Source organism: Pestalotiopsis fici (assembly GCF_000516985.1).
Source record: "Pestalotiopsis fici W106-1 unplaced genomic scaffold PFICI_Scf_5, whole genome shotgun sequence".
In the NCBI taxonomy this organism is placed as follows: Eukaryota; Fungi; Ascomycota; class Sordariomycetes; order Amphisphaeriales; family Sporocadaceae; genus Pestalotiopsis; species Pestalotiopsis fici.
Genome location: NW_006917095.1, coordinates 1,763,810 through 1,785,381, shown reverse-complemented (window position 1 = coordinate 1,785,381; position 21,572 = coordinate 1,763,810). Strand labels below are relative to the sequence as shown.

General features: G+C 50.0%; 6 protein-coding genes across 6 annotated transcripts; 5 read left to right on the top strand and 1 right to left on the bottom strand.

Moving 5' to 3' along the window:
• Window positions 1-2,360: 2,360 nt before the first annotated feature.
• On the top strand, window positions 2,361-4,603 carry PFICI_07858 (uncharacterized protein; the record flags this gene model as incomplete). Its single annotated transcript, XM_007836439.1, has 5 exons — window positions 2,361-2,420; window positions 2,472-2,579; window positions 2,644-2,951; window positions 3,001-3,721; window positions 3,890-4,603. The coding sequence occupies 5 exons, from the start codon at window positions 2,361-2,363 to the stop codon at window positions 4,601-4,603; spliced, it is 1,911 nt and encodes a 636-aa protein (XP_007834630.1).
• Window positions 4,604-5,369: 766 nt separating this feature from the next.
• Window positions 5,370-6,983, top strand: PFICI_07857 (uncharacterized protein; the record flags this gene model as incomplete). Its single annotated transcript, XM_007836438.1, has 3 exons — window positions 5,370-5,387; window positions 5,438-5,525; window positions 5,584-6,983. 3 exons carry the CDS (start codon window positions 5,370-5,372, stop codon window positions 6,981-6,983), a joined length of 1,506 nt encoding a protein of 501 aa, XP_007834629.1.
• Window positions 6,984-7,201: 218 nt separating this feature from the next.
• On the bottom strand, window positions 7,202-8,282 carry PFICI_07856 (uncharacterized protein; the record flags this gene model as incomplete). Its single annotated transcript, XM_007836437.1, has 6 exons — window positions 7,202-7,410; window positions 7,490-7,657; window positions 7,722-7,779; window positions 7,836-8,024; window positions 8,098-8,133; window positions 8,187-8,282. The coding sequence occupies 6 exons, from the start codon at window positions 8,280-8,282 to the stop codon at window positions 7,202-7,204; spliced, it is 756 nt and encodes a 251-aa protein (XP_007834628.1).
• Window positions 8,283-10,376: 2,094 nt separating this feature from the next.
• Window positions 10,377-11,675, top strand: PFICI_07855 (uncharacterized protein; the record flags this gene model as incomplete). Its single annotated transcript, XM_007836436.1, has 3 exons — window positions 10,377-10,688; window positions 10,744-11,054; window positions 11,135-11,675. The coding sequence occupies 3 exons, from the start codon at window positions 10,377-10,379 to the stop codon at window positions 11,673-11,675; spliced, it is 1,164 nt and encodes a 387-aa protein (XP_007834627.1).
• A 1,987-nt stretch (window positions 11,676-13,662) lies between these two features.
• PFICI_07854 (uncharacterized protein) lies at window positions 13,663-19,254 on the top strand (the record flags this gene model as incomplete). The annotated part of the gene is made up of 2 exons (XM_007836435.1): window positions 13,663-16,734; window positions 16,783-19,254. 2 exons carry the CDS (start codon window positions 13,663-13,665, stop codon window positions 19,252-19,254), a joined length of 5,544 nt encoding a protein of 1,847 aa, XP_007834626.1.
• A 963-nt stretch (window positions 19,255-20,217) lies between these two features.
• Window positions 20,218-21,181, top strand: PFICI_07853 (uncharacterized protein; the record flags this gene model as incomplete). The annotated part of the gene is made up of 2 exons (XM_007836434.1): window positions 20,218-20,356; window positions 20,499-21,181. The coding sequence occupies 2 exons, from the start codon at window positions 20,218-20,220 to the stop codon at window positions 21,179-21,181; spliced, it is 822 nt and encodes a 273-aa protein (XP_007834625.1).
• Between the last annotated feature and the right edge of the window lie 391 nt (window positions 21,182-21,572).

Here is a 21,572-nt window from a genome sequence, read left to right as displayed (position 1 = left end):
GGCGGCACGTTTTTCTCTACCTTTTGAGCGCGCGCTTCAACGTTTCTTTGCTCTCTGAAACCTGCGTTTAAAAAAGGTAGAATGGTACAGTTTGGTGCCTTGCAATTGACTCTCTCTTTCACATGGGATCAAATCTGCCCCCGTCATACCTCTCTCTCCAGCTCCCGAAAATGCGGGAAGGACACAGACATATTCCGCAAGTATTCCATTTTGCACAGACGTTTCCGCTGCACGCAAGGAACTAGGGCCTCTTTTTCTTTCTTGTCGCTCCTCACCCCGTCCCGATTATGCAGGTTCGTCTGGAGAGGCAGGTCAGTGCACCTCGCCGATTACCGATCGAGGGGTTTTCCTTGGATAAAAAAATAGTATACTCTGTAGAACAAGAAAAAAGACTTCAAGAAAGGATCTAGACAAAACCCCTGGTGACCAGCAATCACCACCCCGGAGTTTGCCGCTTATACACGGCCAAGCATGATATTATCTATGTATACAATGTTCAAATGCCGTCTCAACCCCACCGCGTTCCCTTATTGAACAAAGATAAACTACAGTCTTATATCCAGTAAGAACACAAACATATGCCGTGTATGTGGAGCCATATGGTTCGCCAATCTCACTTGATGAGGAATGTAGATATGTAGCTCTTCTTTTTTTGACCCGCACTGCCCGGGGCCGGGGGGTTCGTCCCGCGAAGGGAAAAAAAAAAAAAAAAAGGATGCGGAAATGCCGAAGCGGCGGAGTATATCCTATATGGTATCAAGGCATCCAACGAGGCCGGACAAGATCGACGCGGCATTATAGTGCCAAGCTTCATATACTACCCCCCATGCATGTCTGGCAAGAGAAAAAAAGAAGAAGAAGAAGAAGAATAGATCTTGGGTTCCTCCGATGTATGTCTTGGACTTGCCCCGGTCTTGACTACCGTCTATAGAACCAAGTTGGCCTTTCTGGACCTGGATCTAGACCTGGAACTCCTCCTTCTCCTCTTCCTTCTCGTCATCATCATTGACCTGGTGGTGTTGCTCGAACGCGGCTTACAGTTCCTCTGCTTGGCCTCGTGCATGCATGAAAGTCTTTCCGTCGGTCAGGCTATTCTTTCCAAGTCCATCCTCATGACGGATGAGAGAGAGGTCCAGACGATACTTAAGAGTTTTTGGGACATGCCTTTTCTGCTTTCGTGACCTTTCAGAACTCCGGGCGGCCGCCTCTTCTAGAACACGTGCTTTGATGTTATAGCGGTGGTCACATGGTTCATGTCTTGAAATGGTCGGCACTATAAGCCGTGGCGCCGCAATTACTGATCACTGTTCACTTGGACATGTATCGTTCTGGATAAGCCTTGGATTGAACTAACCTAGTCTCTTTGCTCCGTCATGGTCGGGAGTGTCTTGCATAGTGGTAGTCATTTGGTTCAGGTACCGCTCTATCGGTAAGCATAACAATTCTCTGATTTACACGCGTTTACTCCAAGGAAGCCCCGAATGTAGAGGCTTTGTTGGTAGAATGGTCGTCGGGAGAGGCATACTCACAAGCGAGCACCTCCCACGAAACATGCCCAATACGTATAAAAATTGGGTTTACTCCTCCTCTTACAAATAGCTCACGTCTTGCATACGAGAATTAAGAAAGAAGAATGCACGCGGCTCGTTCAGGAAGACTATATTTGCGCTCTTCTCACTTGATCTTTGCGAATAGGTCATCACATGATTGTTCACAATGTGGCTGTGTCGGCCGTTCGTTATGTTATACAGCTGAGAAGAAGTGACTTGAAGTATTTGATCTCGAATTTGGAAATCGTCTATTCCAGGCTTATCGCCGTGTAGGCCCATGCTTGGCGGATCAAGGGGGAGAGACTACAGCAACATAACCAGACTACAAGCGTTCATGAAAAAAAAAAAAAAAAAAAAAAACTTAGATACCCAAATGAAAAAGTGGTATATTTGTGAGACTTTGAAAAGAATATAGGTGAAAGTGGGAATCAAACGATGACCATCAGAATTTTTCGATCGTACAAGCATTGTCCCCTTCTTGCTCACCGAGAGTCTCGGTGTACAGCCTCGTCAGCGTGAACCCCGCTTCTCAGCCGCAGTCATCACCAAATATTCTCATATAGGTCATTTACTGTGCAAGATCTTATTGAAATCTACACTGAATTAGATTTTTAATAAAAAATCGCAAGTCAAGACCGTTGACAGTCAAGATTATTGTGTCATTTTGAGAGATTCTGACGTCGCGAATTATTCCGTGCCATCATCACTGTTCTGCTAAAATACACTTGAAGTCAGATTGATTTACGTTATCAAGAGACTGTTGACTTAGAGAGTGAACAAGAGCGCAAGATATCCCTTGTCAGGCTGTACATGGATACTGAGTCTGGTAGCACGCCTAGCGGTGGCGATGCCAGCCCTCGTCCGTCAGAGGTGAGGTGCTACACAGCACACAGCAACAGAGACTAAACATCATCTTTATAGGACTTGGAGAACAGCTCACCTATCACACCCGCCTCATTCACTCATAATCATGTCGTCGCTGATTGCCATCTGAAGAACTTCAACCAAGTTATAGATGCTTTGAAATCCGTATGTCTGACATTAGGTATACAATCTTCTGACTTTTGTTCAATTATTGACTCACTGGCATCAGGCAGCAGACCGTGTCTCGACAAGCCATCATAGTGGACATAAATATGCGTCAATGCATGCACTACTTCTATCGTGGGAAGGAGACGATCTGGGTGTCGGTACGGAAGTAGCCAACCTAGGAGACGTACTTAGCAACCAATACGCATTTGACGTTCGACAGTGGGAAATCCCTATGAAAAAGTCAACCATCAAGCTCACAAAGCTCATTGTCGACTGGACAGAGGAGTATGAAAGGGAAGATAACTTGCTGCTAGTGTACTACGGAGGTCATGGGCGGATGGATTCCAGCAGACAAGCCATTTGGTCAAAGTGAGCTCACCTCTACGCTGCCTAGAAACATAGATACTTACCAATACAGCCGCCGAAATCGCGATGAGCTGTATGCAGAGGTCAAGTGGAGTGGGTGTGAGGAGGTACTCCATGAATCAATCTCGGATACTCTGTTCCTTCTCGACTGCTGCCACGCAGGAAGCTCGATTTCGCAGGCCTTGAAGGGTTTCTCCGAGACCATTGCAGCCAGTGGATTCGAGTATATTGCTCCACCTCCTGGGCCACACTCGTTCACGAATGCGCTCACCCGAATCCTTTTCGACTGGTCTCGATCGCCACATTCCTTTACGATAGCTGCGCTCCACGCCGAGATATTGACCTACCTCAAAATCATACCGCCTGATCAACTGACAAGGGACGGACTCAGGTTGGCAACAGCCAGCTCGTCCATGGAAATGGAAAAGTTTGAATGGCGACGAACTCCTGTGCACTATATCCGGTCTACGTACAAGTACATCTCCAGTATTATTCTTGCGCCCAAGGCACGAGAAACAACCCCCTTCATAGACCTGAGAAACCTCCACCTTCCCAAACCAACCAACAGCCCCCGTGTTGTCTTGAGCATTAGCCTCACGGAAGATATACGAGCTGACGATGCCGAATCTTGCCGGAGGTGGCTTACAGACTTTCCTTTGCCCACCGAAGACATCACGGTAGAGGCTGTCTTTAAAAGCTTTTCCACCGTCGTGCTGATCTCGGTTGCGCTTGAGATTTGGGATGTTTTACCGGAGATCCCGGGTTGCAACTTTGTAAGTACTTTAACACATCATCCTTGTTTCTGATTTTTCGTGTCTTTCTGTGTAAATCATTGTTGAAACAGCACCCCCTTCTTGCGTTTCTTTTCCATGAGACACATACGGAAAATGCGCATGATGCCGACAGGACGCACAAGAAGCTGACCTGGGTTGGCCTCAAAGGTCTGCTACTCGCAGTCGAAAAATCTCCTAGGCCACCCACTGACGCCACATTCTACACAAAAACACAGCGTCACATTCACGCAGCCTGATTCTTGGTGGCCTCCCACTGAGAATAACCAAAGACATGGCATTGCCCACCAGCCTGACAACTCGTTTGAAAGGAAGCCAATGTCAGTCCCGGCAGAGTCAATTTTTCTAGGGAAATCAGTGACAAAGAGTTCGAGACCAAATCTCAAGATTGGTGTACCGGGTCACAGTCGATACTCGGGGCCTTTGAGTGAAGCAGGATCAGTAGAAGAAGCATCTCCTGAAGGCATGGCAGCAAGTGGTCCAGGGCAGCGAGACGACTCCTTGGGTCTCGGTATCGTGCTCCCACCGGCATCGCCATCCCCAAAGGCTATGCCCTCACTGGGAGCTAAAGGACCCCCAAACCCATTCGCTAGACCTTTTATGGAAGGCAGCTTCAAGAAAGACGACATGGAAATTGACACTCCAGTATCTGCATCATCTTCTCGCTTCTCGAACGATTTAGGTGTCAGTCCAACGGCTATGTACGGGAGGGACGAAGCCGACTCACCGCTCGATCTTACGGCTTTCGACCTGCTCGTACAGGAATCTGGGCTACCTCCACACCAAGACGAATATTCAGACCACTGCGAATCGTCAACGACGAGTACTCTTTGGCAAGGATCCAAAGATAAAAACGATGGATGAGGTAAGCCCCTCTCATTGTCTATGGTTGTAAATTGTGGGGGTGGCGCCTTTGACAAGAATGAACATATCTGCGCTGTAATTTATATAACTAAATACTTGCATACAACATTGTCACGACACAACAGGAACATTGGTTCACGACTACGTGTAGATGCGATGTGCTTTCATCATTTCTATTACTATTGGTAGTATTGGGCACGGCATTATAATTTGTGATATCTTATTGTGATACCAGTGTACTATTTGTGTTCTCGTGGATACTCTGGCTAATCGTTGATTGGCTCAGCACGGTTGGTATAGTATTCGCGAACCTTGGCACTCTTGCACAGGGTCTTGGCAAGATGATCGTCACCCACACCCTTTGATTTTTACAGATACGTATTGCTCATACGGTAAATATTTGGTTCTTGTAGAGTTTGAAAAAAGAGCGGTAATGTTGTGGTTCAAAAGTCATCAAGATCCATGTTTCAGTCGACTGCAGTGTCCTTTGCGTTGCCCGTGGCCAGTGACGTCAAGACTAACCGCGGTCGGCTCCATACCAATACGTAACTCTGATGCGACCAAACGGCCCTATTCGTGTTACGTGACCATATAACCTCGTTTGTCCAAGAAAAGTGTCGCTTGTTGCTCTTGGTTGTCAAAATTTCTTGGCGTTTGTTAATGATAATTTGGTTATCATTCATTCACAGAGTTTTGGTATTCAATATTTACGATCATCCATTGTCTCTCGTGAGTAGACGTGGTTACTAAGTATTAATATTGCATGATGGCAGAGACCAAAAAGGTAAGAGACACCTAAATTAACGGGCTATAATGGATCACTGACAAGTCCAGATTGGTATGCTTGGTGTGGGGAGTATGGGCGCCATGATGTCGCTCCTTTTCGCAGAACATGGTTATGAGGTTCATTTCTTCGACCCGAGTAAGTCAGAAAATGCCATGCAATGCCGCGTCTGCGAGCCAGCGCTGACAATGAGAAGGCGAGGAGAATATGGATATGCTTGAGAAGCAAGGAAAGGACATTCAGCTAGACGACAGAGTACAAAGGTCGAAAAGCTACGAGGATGTCTGCAAATCTATAGAAACCAAAGGCCAGTCAAAGCTCTTCGTCTTCAGTACACCACACGGCAAACCAGCCGATAAATGTGTCGAGGGGCTTCTGCCTTACCTCAACAAGGGCGACCTCATCGTCGATTGCGGCAACGAGCACTGGACAAACACGGAAAGGCGACAGAAGATGCTGGATCCAAAGGGCATCCACTACGTCGGATGCGGTGTCTCGGGCGGCTATCAGAGCGCTCGCCACGGCCCATCCATGTCGCCCGGAGGCAGCTCCGAGGCACTGGAAAAGGCCATGCCATTCCTCAAGACCGTGGCCGCCAAAGACGCACACGGCCGCCCGTGTACCAACCCCGTCGGACCTGCCGGTTCCGGTCACTACGTCAAGATGGTGCACAACGGCATCGAGCAGGGCATGATGTCGGCCATGGCCGAGGTCTGGCTCATTCTCACAAAGGGTCTAGGCTTCAGCCACGAAGAGATCGCGGATATCTTCAAATCCTGGAACGAGTCGGGTCCCCTGCGCAATTGCTTCCTCGTCGCCATCGGCGTCGGTATCGAGCGCGCCAAGGACAAGGACGGTAACCATGTCCTCTCCGAGGTGCGTGACAAGGTGACTCAAGACGTGACCGAGGAAGAAGGTACAGGGACCTGGACGTGCGAGCAAGCCGTCACCCTTCACGTGCCGGCCGCCTCGATCCTCAGCGCACACCTGTTTCGGTGTGCATCTGCCGACCTGAGGCGCCGCATCAATAACCAAAAGGCGGCAGCGGGTGGTATCGAGGCGCAGCCGTGGTCCGGGGTCGACAAGCGCAAGTTTGCCGAGCTCCTGCACCAGGCCATGTACTTTTGCTTCCTGGCCTGCTTCGCCCAGGGCATGGACATTATCCGGAGAAAGGATCGTGCCGAGGGCTGGAACCTTGACTACCGCAAGATTATGCAATTATGGAGGGGTGGTTGTATTATCCAAGCTGACCATATTGTGGATCTGCTGGATAGCATATATGAGAAAGCGGATGGTGATCAGGACAATCTGCTCGCCAATCCGGAACTTGGCCATGAATTTCACAATACATACCCGGCTATCAAGGAGATTGTTCTCAAGGCTGTCGAGACGGATACGTTTGTGCCATCCATTAGTCAGAGCCTCGAGTACTTCAAGTATCAGACATCCACAGAACTGCCAACGCAGTTCATGGAGGCGCAACTGGATTTCTTTGGGCAGCACATGTTTGACAAGAAGAAAGACCCGGTGGGTGGTCCGGAAAAGGGGCAACACCACTACGAGTGGAAGCCGGCAACAGGATTATCTGGGAAATAAGCTATAGGAATTACCAGGCAGCCTTGTGTTTGCTTAAGTTTGAATTTTCCTGTTATCATGATTGGTGAAAGACCATTGAATGTAGATTAGATCAGATACATAAACAGAAGCCTGGGAAATCACGGGCCGTATCCAAGAGAGTTTCTGTAATATATTTGATTTGTAAATAATATTTCACTCTACCAGATGCGGTCAACTTGAATTTTTATGCGTTCAAATTATTTTCTGTCTTCCTTCATGCCAGCCTGGATCCATCCGGCATTCTTCTTGGCAGCCTCGGCAATCTGCTCCTCGGTCAGGTTTTCGGATTCCAGCGCCTTGTGCGTCGATGGCACGTGTCGACCCTTCTCAAGTCCCGGGCGGGTAAGGAGGAGGTCCCTCCACTTCTTGAGAGCAGGGAACTCGTTAATGTTCACGCCTGAACCAGCTTTATGGTGACGGGGATTAGCAACAGGGTCCCATGATGAATCCGAACTAAGTCCTTATCGACGAATCATTTTACTTACCTGCAGCAGCAATCCAGCCCCAGCACGAGAAATCCGCCAGCGTGCATTTGTCGCCGACGAGGTAGCCAGACTTGGAGGACTCGAGGGCCGTGTCCATGGTGCGGAACAGCCGGCGCGTCTCGTTCTTGTATCTGTCAATGGCGTACGGGATCTTCTCTGGTGCGTAGCCTGTAAGAAAAAGTCTCGGTCAGAAAAAATGTGCAAACGATTCAATTGTTCGCCCCATGCTTACGGTTGAAGTGGTTCAGCTGACCCTGCATGGGTCCGAGACCTCCCATCTGCCAAAAGAGCTGTTTGATCCAATCAGTATTGTAGTTCTGGTTTAATGACACGAAATTGGACGTACCCAGTTGTTGACCTCCCAGTACTCCCGCGAACCGTAGGGGTAAGAGATCTTGTGGTCCTTGTCGTATCGTTCCACAAGGTACTGCATGATGGAGGCACTCTCAAAAAGTCTTATGGTCTTGCCATCCTCAAAGGTATCCGTAAGGGCGGGGATGCGACCATTGGGGTTGATCTCCAAGAACCACGGCTCCTACAGATTTGTTGTGTCCCGTCAGTAAAACTGGCTGTGCGGGAAACAGCAGGGACTCAGACTCGAGACCCACCTTCTGCGTGTTCTTGCTGAATTCAATGTTTGTAGTCTAGGAATCAAGTCAGTATACTTTCACAGGAGTAGATGTTGAGGCTGCCCTACCTCATACTTTAGTCCCAATTCCTCCAGAACGATCGACGCCTTGATACCGTTGGGCGTCTGAGCCGTGTAGAGGTGAATGTTGGACTTTTCGGCCATGTTTAATGTATAGTATCAAGTGTACTGAGATTTATCGATCAGTTGCAGTCACCACGGGGTCAAGTCAGAGATATAATTATTGAATAGTTGTATATTCAAGGTTGAAATGAGTGTCAATTTATGCATGTCGCCAAGTCAAAACTGCGTGGGTTTCCCAACCAGCTTAGGAATCATGAGGTTAATTGGTCATCATGTAAGCGGGGAAACCTCGTCAATGGGGGAGGGGTCTAAAGTTGACCCGCATGGAGATTTGCACCACTCAGACGTAAACGACTTTTAACCCTCATCAGCGGGATATGTAGGTATGCAAGCGTTGTACGCAAAAAGATGCGCCGATCCAAGTCTTACTTCATTGCAAAGAAAGAATTCCTGGTCGGTAATCGCTGGGGGGCTATCCAATGCTGTCGCAGCTTCCAATACTACGCTGGTTCAATGTTATCCTTGCATTTGCATGCTATAGATTCCGCTAGTGCTGATGTATCATGTAGGTCACATGGGGATGCTATTAACTTCCGATGCATGATATGAGACCCAGGCACGCCATTGACAATATAAGGGCGCTGTGATGACAAATTGACCTTCATTGCATTGTATATGTAAGACTACCAGACCTGCAGAAAGGTATATAGTACTATACACAGCCTAGAATCACAAAGCCTGGAGCCATGTTGGTACGGATCACTTCTATACTGGGAATGGAAGCATCAATTGGTTTTCTTTTTTCGTGGCCGCCTGATGACAAGATACATAATACAAATCAGTTGTTATTCCAGCTTATGATTTACAGCACGTCGAGATGAGGAAGTCGTCGTTTTAATCTAGACTCATGTTGATAACTCTATAATATGTGAAATCACAGATCAGGCCGGTAGAGTGCAATGCACCATCTCAGCTTACACTTGACCGGGCGGACAACAAAAATCTCTGTAGGCGAGTTTTCCATCATACAGAGGAGGCAAGGTGTCGAAACCTCAGTGACCTTTGTAAATACAAAGTCGATGGATCAGTGTGCAAAGCATACAGTTCTGCAGCCGGGTCGGATTTTTGCGGGCTCAAGGTACTGACTCGCGAGGTTCACTACATCACCCATGCTACCGAATAACAAATCTATACATATACCACTCGGGCTAGCATCGGGTTGGTGGTCAAGACCGAGTTACGGAAAAGCCAATCAAACATTGTCATTCAACTATTCAAGACCTTGACGCTGACTTGGCGATCGACTATCATGAATGCTGCAAACATATATTGTTGCCATCGATCCGGAAAGAGGTCGAAACTAATCAAGGGCCTTGATCTGCAACTCGAAGAAACCAGCCACTATAATATTGTAATTGGTTGTATAGATACTGGACAGGCAACTTTTTACCCGAGCCATCTTTCGACACGATTATCCCTATAAAGGTAAGCCAACAAAGATAAAATGAGCTTACAAAGAATACAAATTAGGTGGAAGACAAATTTTATCAAGTCATTATTGAATTCTCAATCCGAAAGGGCGCGCTCTTTCCTGCAGCTTTGTAACTGCTTCATTAATGGATCCAGAATAATTGAGACCAACTATTATAAGATATTCCGTCAAAAGCATGTGTAAATGGGATGGATCATGGAAACACAGATTTTATCTCATTATAAAGCTACGGTTATCGAATGTACTAATCTGATAGAAAGAACCAAAATTGTGCGTTGACAATGAACATTTTGATATTTGAGCTGCATTGAATGTGGCGGTTGCCTGGGATGCGCCGTTTGCAACAACTTTGCCAGAGACGCGTGAGTGAAGATGCGCACTCTACAATTCTACTTGCGCTGAAATATGTTCCCCTCGAGAAACGCGTGAGGCTCCGTTTGTTTGAAAACGACCAGAAAGACAGCCCCCTGCTACTTGATGAAGCTTCCCAAATTTCGCGACTTCACCCAGCAACCGCAATTGCAGTGATTAGTGCAACTTTTCCCGTCTCGGATCGCACGTCTTCATTCGATCAACTGATTTTGTTGCCTGTTCACTCTTCATCCCACACTCCACACTCGAGCATATCCATTTCCTATTCCTTCAATCATCCTTGTGCTTCCTGCAGCTATCAACCATCCATCATGAACACGCCTGATCCCCCATCACCGGAGCATGGCTCATCGCCGGTTCCTGGCAGAGAAGCATTCGACCTCAAGCATCCAGACCCGCTGCGAATGCATCCAGTCGGAGTATGTACGCCTCCCCAGTACACGCTTCCCAAGCCGCCACCTCCCCCCAAGTTCACTCCGCCCACCGCCAGAAACTTCTCATTCTCTGTCTCCGGACTCTGGAAGTCGAACGGAAACATGCTACGCTGGATCACCGAGGTGCCGAGTGTTCATCAGGGTCTAAACGAACAGCTTCCCGACACCCCCTCGCAGAAGCACCCACTGGTAAGTTCACAAAGACCATCTCTAATATCAACCCAAGCTAAGACTTGGAAAACAGAATCATGATGATGCCCCCGGCGGCCACGAGGGTGGCCAGCATCGGAACAAGAAGGCCAAGCTCGCCCAGGGTGCTTCCACCGCACGTCGTCGAGACCGTATTCTCAGCTCGACCGTCGATGCTGCTCGTAGACTGTCCAGTGGTTTTCACAACATGTTCAGCTCTCGCCCCAGCAGTGGACAAATTCTCGAGGACTTTGCCACCTTGAACATTGCATCACCTGCCGGAGCTCCCTCGACCCCGCGTCCTCGTGAGAAAATGAGATTTGCTGTCATTGGCGACGGCAACTCTGGTAAGACTTGCATGCTCCTGTGAGTTGTGGCTGATTCCAATCCCCAAAGAGAAAAACTAAATCAAGAGTCTTCTGGGGTATACTAATCGTTTGTCGCAGCCGCTGGTACTACGGAGTGTTCAACAGCAACTGGTATCCGACCCACTACGACCTCTTCAACCGAAGCTACCCCGTCGACGGCAGGAACACCGACCTCGAGATCTGGGACATGGCCGGCCGCGCCGACCTGCACCAGCTGGCTCTGCTGTCTTACCTGCACTGGGACGGAATCTTCCTCTGCTTCAGCGTAAACAATGATCGCAAGTTCAACAACGCCCAGACTCGCTGGATCAACGAGATTCATATGCACTGCCCCGGTATTCCCATTTTCCTCGTGGGCCTCAAGATTGACACTCGCCTTGGAAACGGCCGCTGGGCACCTCTCTTTGGCCCGATCGATACTCGCGTCAGCATCTCAGAGGGTGAGGCCGCTGCTGCCAGCATTGGTGCTGTTCGATACCTGGAATGCTCGGCCAAGACCAACGAGGGTGTCAATCAGGTCTTTGACGAGGTCATCCGCACAATCCGACAATTGAGATCTGGCAGGGCCCCTGTTCAGGAGAGACGGGGTATGACTTTGGGAGACCTCATGTGCTTCTGAGTTTGCCAGATTTTTGGGCGCGGAACTTCTCCGAGTTCAAAATTACCAGAACATGGAAGTGCGCGTCATTTTATGAATTGACTTTGGGGGCTGCTGCTGTGAGAAGCAGCGCAATGTCATCGTGGATAGTGGGGATGGAAAGCGCAGTAGCCATGCAGGCAGTGGGGGTTTTGCCTTTTGAGCCTCGTCATTTCACACACTGCTGAACAGTCTGGTTTGTTAAGGACAGGTCTATGATTTTGAAATTGGTCTTTTCACTTTTCCTCATGCCTGTTGTCTCTGGGATAACAAACAAGACCGAAGAACAAGGGGGGAAAAAGTAAAAAAAAAACTTCAGGCCTCAAGAATACATTAGATAGACCCACTGAAATGTGAATTGAATTCACCCAAATGTGCGCCAGTCTCCCGTCTGAAGCGAAACATGTCCGCGATATCCATGATGCTAGAAATAATCATGGATGGAATATAGATTCAGACGGATACCATTATGACTTGCACGCGTAGATGTGGCTTTTTAGTGAAACTATGCTCCTAATGCTGGTAATCACAGTAGGAAAGACATCTTTAAATGTGATACCTATCAGGTACCTAGGTTACCTAGGTAGGCGTATCAACCAAGTCACAACAGTGAGCTCAAGTCGTATCGCATCGAGTCCCACGCTTTCCTAATATCTAGCAAACAAGCATCTCAGGAAACCAACACTGGCCATAAGATTAACTCCTACATGAACTGTGATAACTTCATGACAGATTTCCAAAAGAGCATCCGTCAAATCGCATATGAGACATGACAGTTGGATTTGTTTCAAAATCCTATTCCTTTCTAGGTAGAGATCCTAGGGATCCCCTAAGGGCCTAAATGCTCCTCCTGGCATCCCCACGAGGCGTCGTTGTCATGTGCAGATCCCTCGACGGCCCAAGAGCTAACAAAGGAAGCTAGAGGCTGACAGCAATCAATGAGCTGGCACGAGGAAGAAAACAATAGCAGAATGGTAAGCCACAATGTATGCGAAGATTATTACCGTACTTATTATCAGCTGCTGATCACCTGTGTTATGTGGCTTCTAGGCCTCTCGTGGCCATCCAGGGTCCCGGTATTGATTCGTCCAGCGATTTAACAGAATGTCCCGAAAGTCCAGGGGCACCCTGTCACGTCTCGTTAGCGCATTAGGCCGTAGCTTAAATCCAGCTTTAAATCAAGTTTAGCGATCAGTGATCCTGATCGGAACCGGCTCAGATGCCCCACTGCCTACCTCACTTGTGCCCACCTCCCCCTAGTCCGAGTCCTGTTTGTTTACAGACTGAGCTCAGCGGCGCTTGCTATTGGTTGTTGAGGGGTTGTGCTGTACATACAGACGCTGGATGCAAGAGTTGCATCGCCCTGCTGAGAGAGCCACGCAGAAAACAGCGGAATTTCTTCATGGTCATCCACCAAGATGCTGCAAGTCTGACTGCATTTTTCTCACAAAATCTAATTGTCTTAATCTCATACTCACACACACCGCCCTTGTTTTGAGTTGCGTGGCCGGCCCGAACCCGCAAAAAGACACATTGACTGGTTGGGTTCGTAAATCGAACCTAGATTTGCACGTGCATCCTTGATCGTACCGCATGTACCGTAGCAGCAGCCTTCTTCAGCTTTGATTTCAAACTGTACCTACCTTACTTTCTGCTTGAACTCCCAGCCTTCAGCAGCAGCAGAAGCAGCCGCATATTCCGAGCAGCACTGCTAACGCACATCCCGCCGCCGACAGCATGCCGAACAGGTAGTAGGTGAGTGTTGCCGGGACAGCCTTCCATTCGCCATATATCACCATGCTGTTGTTGTGCTTCGTTCGGTCAGTTGCATGCGCTTCCGTCGCTCAACCACCAATGATGCTCTCAGTACCCCTTCTACACCGAGAACATCCCAGATCGGCGTGTCTATCCATACCTCGCCATATTCCCAGGAATGTGTGACTGACGCTTAATATAATGTTCGCAGACCATGACAACCGAAGACGACAAACCGGCGGAACCGACGACTCCCCGCCGTACCACGGCTGCCGCAAAACCAAAGAGTCCTCATGCAACTCACAACAGAAAGATGTCTGCGCCCGGCGGCGGCGCGACTCCTAACAGTGCGCCCGCCGCCGCCGCCGCCGGAGCTGGAGCCACTCGGCAACGAGCCGCCACCATGAAGCCACCTCCTACCTTGCTTGGTGATTTCCTGCTGGGCCGTCAGACGCCGGCTCGAGTTGCTGCCGATCGGGAAAAGCTAAAACAGAAGCAAATGACGTTGGAGCAAGTCAAGCAAGAAATGCGCGAAACTGCCGTGCGAAAGGTCCAGGCGCCAGGCGGTGTCCACGATCGGGTTAAGCAATGGCAAAAGAAGAATGCGGCGGCTGCTTCAGATCCACTCGCGGCCCCGAGCGAGCCCAGCGAGCTCAATATCCAGGTGGACGAGGAAAGCGTTACAGAAGAAGACCGTATCAGGATAAAGAATAAGGGTGTCAAGAACAAGCCATCACGACTCATCATTGTAGAGCAGCACAAGGCAGCCGAGGCGACAGAAAAGGATGATCCAGGGAGTGGAGAACAGAGCATTCCGCCTAAGAAACGGGTTGTGAGCGACACCAACTGGATGAAGAACAAGAGGAGTCCTCCGAGAAACAAGTCGCCCAAGCCGAGCAATGAACCTGGGCCATCGCTACCCAAGACTTTCTCGCCACGGACAGCGCCAAACCCGCCTGTGAAGAATAAGATCAAGGATTGGGCCGCTCGTGTAGAGATGCCCGATGAACCACAGGTCAAGCGATATAGTGTCTCGCGCTCGGTAGGAAGTGGAAGTGGCGATGGGATTCGGGTCAAAGCTATGCGAAGTGAAGGCGACGTTTCTAGTGTCAAGTCAAGCCCGAAATCAACGGCTAAATCGGAAGACATGGAAATTGTGGTGGAAACGAGCAGGTCGCGTACTTCCAGGGCAGACACGGATGATGGAATTCGCGTGAGGCCCATGAAGAAGCTTGACCAAGATGACGGCATAAGGATTGCACCCATGAAGACAAAACTGCCAGACGATGGCATTCGAGTATACTCGGGAGATCGGAGATCGGAGGGCGCCAGCACTGTACGAGCAACATCACAACACAGCTCGGCAAGACGAAAGAGCCAGCCAAAGAAGTCATCTCCATCAGAGAAGATTGAAGTCTATGAGGAGTCCGAATCCGATGAGCCAAAAACGCCTACGAGGCGTAGTAGCCGGAGGAAGTCATCGAAACTGTCGTCTAGGTTGACGCAAACAACTGGAGACCAAAGCCATGCCGACACTCATACCACACTTACCGGCGATACCCAGACGACGATGACGGAAGATGTATCAGATAGCGAGTCGTGGACAAGTGATCCATCAGACGAAGACTCAGCTGTTCCATCAAGCATTCCCTCTAAATTGGCTGACATTCCGGTCGGGTACTCGGCTTTCAGTGAGCTGAATTTGCCAATCAAAGGAGGAGGCAGGCCAAAGACGAAGAGGACATCCAGTTTCAAGGGCGCTACTAACGTCCTGAAGAAAGCATTCGTCGAGAGCAAGAAAATTCTCTCTGAACGAGCCGAGCCTCCTCCCAAACCAGTCGCCAACCAACCACGCAGCATTGAGTCGTGGTTGAACAAGACCGTTGATCCTTTTGTTGAAGAGGCTGCAGCCGGGACGCCAGCAGTGGAGGCCAATGAGCAACCTGCGGAAAAGAAGCCCAACATGGAAAGCAAGCCAGAACGGCCATCTTCTGCATCCAAGCGAAAGTCTACGGAAGAGCTCACAGAACTGACCTCGTCAACGTGGACATCGACCGAGGTTACCTCGACGTCAAAGGACGAGGACAGTATGATCACTAGAGATGAGGAAGTCGTCAAGTCAACTTCTCCCAAGGAGCGAGAGAAGCATGAATCGAATGATCCAGTCCCAAATACTGGCGGTTTAAGAAGAAGCCGAGCTGTCAGAAGTACCTCGTCGCCTGCCAAACCTGTGAAAAAGGGGTTCAAGGAGAGGCTCAAGGAAGCTTTCCGTGGCGAATCCAGCATGTTCTATCCCAGCGGTGCGGATGAGCACAAGTACGAGGATGATGACTATTACTATGAAGACGACCACCGTGAGCGACGGCGCTCTTCAGGTGGAAAATCAGACTCAAGTCACGAAGATGAGCCGTCAAAATCCCCAGATCCGCCAAGGGCGGTATCATCATCATATCCCAAGCGCCGACCACCCCCAACAAGCGGCCACCATGAACTTTCCACGATTATGTCGTTGGAGTCTCTAGGAACCTCAGAGTCAGACCTCTCATCAGTGCTTTCTGATACAACGATCACTCAAACTACTGCTTTTACTAAAAGCAATGGGACTGAGCTTTCTCGAAACAGAAGCAACAAACCCGGCCTGAAGAGAAGGCTCACCAAGCATTCTGATCTAGTTTCAGCGCTTTCTCTGCCTGATGAACCTAGCAAAGTTGGCAGAAGCAGAAGTTTGAAATCGACGCGCAGTGTACGCAGGACCTCAAGCCATCTGGACTCGGCAACGGTTGAGGGGTTATTGCGGGAGTTTGCCCGTGATGAGGATCTTTATCAGAGGGAGCTCAAAACTCTGGTTGATGGAGTCATCCCGGTCCTTCTCAATCAATTTGTGCATGGAAACGGCTCTGTTGTGTCGGAGGATCTATTTTCTTCGCCATCAAGCAAAGATAAAGAAGGAAATGTCGCCAAGTCCGTCGTCCAAATGGGCATTGCCCTGGAAAAGATCAGGAATGCACACAGGCGCTGCCCCTTATCGGATGCACACAGACTTCCTCGGTGGCTTGAATCGACACAATCAGTTTACGATAATTATTTGGACGTTTGGCGACTTGGCTTTAGCGACTTGATCGTCAATCTGGCCCCATTGTCTCTTGATGACAACGATTCTCTGATCAATGCATTACCTCGTAATGAACAGGGTGATGTGATAAATGAAGATGGCGAAAGAGTTGACGTGGCGCATCTGCTGAAACGACCTCTTGTCCGCGTCAAATGGATCACGAGGTTCATCAGGGTAAGTAGCGCGGCTACACATTGAATACCGCAAAGCTAACTTAAGTAGGGTTACCGTGCCGTCACTGGCACTGATCAATATTCAGACCTGGCGGCACACTGGGAGGCGCTACAAGAAAAAGCTCGCCGTAGACATAAGGAAGAGAGCGCCAGAGTGATAGATGACGATGCCATCAACACCGATACCAGCCGCGTTCGAGATCTCAAGACCTTGGAGGCCCTCGATAATGTCAAAATTGACCGTTTCCGCCAGGTGTACGCAAAAGATCTGTTTTCCCTCGATCTGCGTCACACCAATGGGCAAAGACTGGACTGTCAAGTTGAGCTCATTTCTCGAGACAACCAGCTATTCAAGTCAGACCCTGGCGACCTCCTGATTCGAGAGGCCGGCAGCGGAGGTCGGTCATGGCTGCTCTTCTCTCCAATCTTGGGTGGACAATACTCATCAAGAAAGGGCGACCGTGATGGCGAGCTAGTGGTCATGGTCCGAGGAAAATATGACGAGTGGTTCCAGCTTCTCACCTTGACAACCGATAACGACGAACAAGTAGAGGACTGGATTGATATTCTGGGCACGAGCCCAATGCCACCTGCAGTCTCCAAGGTCGAGCCGCGCGAGACTTCCTCTTTACCAGTGGTGGCCAAGCCTACTATTGAAGAAGCACCACTTGGGGAAAGAAAACGACGATACGCTCTTCATGATGTCCCAGCGCCACATAGAACGGAGTCGAGCCCAGAGATCTCAGAGAGAACATCTCCAGGTCGTTATCACCAGCGGACTGGAAGCGTACCTTCAACACCGATCACGAAAACCGCTGATAGTCCGCTAAAGTCACCAACAGTCGGCCCATCTCCTCGATCAAGATCGAGGTATGCATCAGAACGTCGATCACTGGCGCAAGATGAAGAGAAGTCCCGCCCTCTTCGTGAGCACATGCGGCCTGATCCTCACGCTTTTGCTGAACCTCAGGCGGCGGCAAGTCCTGCACCCGAAGAGGATACACCTCCACCACCGCCTGCCCATCGTAGCCTGCCATCAAAGCCATCCATCAGTCCTCCAGTAGACCTGGCTGCTTCAAGAATCAAGCGACGTGGTTCTTCCCCCTTGAAGCATGAATACCAACCTTCGGACAGTTCATCATCGTCATCGGAATCAGACATTGATGATGAGTCTGTATCTGATTCATCTGATGATGAGTTGGAGGCAATCGATATTCCAGACCCCATGCCGGCTATTAGCATCAAAAAGTCACACGAGGAAGCTCCCACAGACTCTGACATTTCGGAGAGCACACTTAGTCTCACGCCTTCGGCTTCAGCTTCCCAAGCTGGGATACCCAAGGTTGACGGGCAGGCGCCAGCGTATGCTTTCAAGTATCACGCTTCAATTTCATACTGGGACAACAAAAGAGGATGCTGGAAGGATTTGTGGCCTGATAAATGTACCATTATCACAACTCCTGGTCTCATTGAGGCATACGCAATCCCCGCCATAGATGATGATGACCGGCCACTGATCGCGCTCGACCTGACGCCGCTAGTTATGCTTCGGAACAGCACCGCCCTGGATCTTGAGATAAGATCTCCAGTTCTTGATTATGCACAGCTATACGCGAAGGTCGCCAAGCTCGAGACGCGTGTGTTCCGTTTCCGTACCTCTACCGTCGAGGAGCTGGAGGACATGTATGTCTCCGTCCATCGCGCCCGAATGGATAACGCCAAGTTCAAAGCTCTGGAAGAGGAGGCTCGCATCCGCAACTTTGGCCAAAACCAAGCTGTGGACCAAGACGGCGACAACTCATCACGGCGTCGCAGCTGGTTCGGACGCAAGAATAGCTACCGCGCGTCTACACGGGCACCTTCACAGTCGGCCGGAAGTACTTCGCACGCATCTAGTGTATCCGCATCGTCACTGCTCAGGAGGCTGATGGGCGGTGGTAGCCAGTCATTTGACATCTCCATGTCGTCGGTCGGCAAACAAATGCGACCCGGCTCTCGCGAGGCATCTCTGTACACTAGCTCATCATCGTCGGGAACACCGCCGCGCTCGCCATCCGTCAGCGCAGCCAACTCGGGCAGTGCGGCTAGGATGAGCCTAACGACAAATAATCTAAAGATCCGCTTGCACCTCATGGTCAGTGCCAGCAAGTGGGAGGATCATGGAAACTGCCTCCTGGAAATCACACGCCCTCCAACGGGCACGAGGCAGAACCTACGCAAGTACCAAGGCATGGAAAAGCGCATTATTGTGACGCAGATCCCGAAGAAAACCTCGGACATCAACACGACGGTATTGATCCTGGATGTGGTGCTGGGATCACGCTGCTTCTCAAGACTGGGAAGCAGAGGCATTCTATTGAATGTATGGGAAGAAGTCGTTGACCACAACGGCACGGCAGGAGTGGTGCAAATGGGCGGCGTGAGTAGCGGTAATGTGAGCAAGTGGTGTTTCCAGTGCGCGAGCGTGGCAGAGGCCAGCTGGATCTATGGGCTGGTCACGCAAGAAGTGGTCATTAGTTGATAGGGTTGGGGCAAGAGTATTGGCTTGAGTTGTGAGAGATACCCCTTTTTTTGTTACGGACAGCATACAAAGTTTTTCTTCTTTGTTTTTTTTTTTCACAACTCCCACTTTTGGGACTTTGGTCTTGTTTTATCATCATGAGGCATGAGCGGCCAATATGATCAGATCCGGATGAAGGAGCATAACATGGCATGGATAGAGAGCTTGGCGTTGTTCAGAACGGGTTGGCTCTAGTCTTTTAATGTGGCTGTCCAGAGATGACACGGACATGTATATCGTGGAACTGTGGATGGCCAGGTCTGTTTTGTGTATTTTCAGGTACTTGTAGTGGTTCAATGTGGTCATTGTGACCACGGTGGTGTATAGTCATGAATAATGAATGTTTTCATGAAGCTTGCTACATAAGTCTGGTGTTTGGTGTGTGAAAAGAGGCAGCTTGTGCCAAGACTTATTGAACGAATTGATCAATTGATGCGCGTACCTACCTGGGTACGTACCGGTGGTCCGTGCGTCTAGTGAATGTTGTCGCGCCGACCGCGTTCCTGTTCTGTGCTTCTTTACCTTTTCGTCATTCTGGGGGAGCTGCAAGCAGATCCAAAGCTAACAAGGCAAAAAGCGAGGCGCAACAAGGCAGTAAGTGGGTACTGAACTGGTCCCTAGCTCGAGCAAAGCTACAGTACCTACCTTGACGTTACCCACAGCTCTCAACACCAGGGACCCTCCAGCTTTCCTTTCACTCATTTCTCTTCCCCCATTCATCCATTCTTCTCTTTGTCACAATCATCACAACCTCGACGACTGCAATATTCGTCGCGAATTCTTAATTCCCTTCTTTTCCTCCCGGGTTAGTCTTGGTCGCCCTGCAGCCTGTTCGCCCCACAGATAGATTCGCAACCGAAGAAGCATAAACCCCCAAGTCCATCTGCGCGCTGCACAGCACCTCGCCAAGGCGCCTTCGACACAATGACCGACTACAACACATTGAAGGTTCCAGAGCTCAAGAAGCTGCTTCAGGAAAAGTCGCTTCCCGTTGCTGGTAACAAAGCAGACTTGATCGCTCGCCTGCTTGAGCACGACAAGGCCCAGGAGCCCGCCCAGCCCGGTTAGTCCACCCTCGCATTTCTAAACGTCTTCGTCGCCGCTTGCCGTCTTCTGCGCAAACAATCGCGCAACCTCGAGTCTTCAATGTCGTTGTTCCGAAAGCTGTAACTCACAGCGTGTAACAAAATGCTGACACCGAAAAGCCGCCAAGTCCACTGCGGATGACGAGATCGACTGGGATGACGATGATCCAGCTACTACGACGGCAACAACTGAGGCAGCCAAGCCTGCTGAACCTGCTGCGCCCGCACCGGCGCCAGCTGTAGAAGAGTCCAAGCCGGCCGCTACAGATGCCCCCGCGGATGCGCCAGCAGCAACCGAGGCCGAAACCACAACAGATGCAGCAGCCACCACGGAGGAGCCCGCGGCACCCAAGCCCGATTTCTCTGCCCACCTAGCCGCGTCGACTGCCGATGAGGAGGCGCGCAAGCGGGCCGAGCGAGCCAAGCGCTTTGGAATTGTCGTGGAGCAGAGTGAAGAGGACAAGAAGAAGGCTGAGCGCGCATCACGGTTCGGCGGAGAAGCGGCCGGCGCCCCCAGTGTCGCCAACCTGGACTCGGCACTGCCCGAGCGCAGAGAGCGCAAGCGCGGCCGCGAAGGTGCTGGTGACCAGCAACGCGACGCCAAGAGACAGAGCACCGATGGCAGACGTGGTGGCGGCCGCTTCAAGGGACGGGATCGCCGTCGCCAGGGCGGAGGAGGAGCAGGTGGTGGTGGCAGAGGCGAGGGCAGGCAGCAAAACGGAGGAGGCTCATCCAGGAACATACTGAACGACCCTGCAGAAAAGGCAAAGGCGGAGGCTCGGGCAAAGAGATTCGGCGCCTAAGTGATTTTAGATGGATCGGAGCCGAGTTTGATGTTTGGACACAAAAAATGTGAAAAGCCGAGGCAGCGAGAAACAAAGGAAGTGTAATATCGAGAGATCGGCAATCGTTCCGATGAATTAAAGATTGATGTTCGGTTAGCACGCAGGGCATCCGTCGGCATGACAAGAATCAGTTTCTTTAGGTTTAAATGTAATCATTGGGCATGGTTTCTTGTTCAACCTATGGTCTGGCCATGCTTGTGCATAATTAGGACAAGCAGAGGATAGAGAGTGTTACATTTATATGAATCGATACTTGATTCATTGTACCAGTTTACTCGAAGCGCAACATTCTTCAGGCACGCTCACGTCTCTGCTGTTTGTTTTATGTCAGATGATCTGTATATCGAGA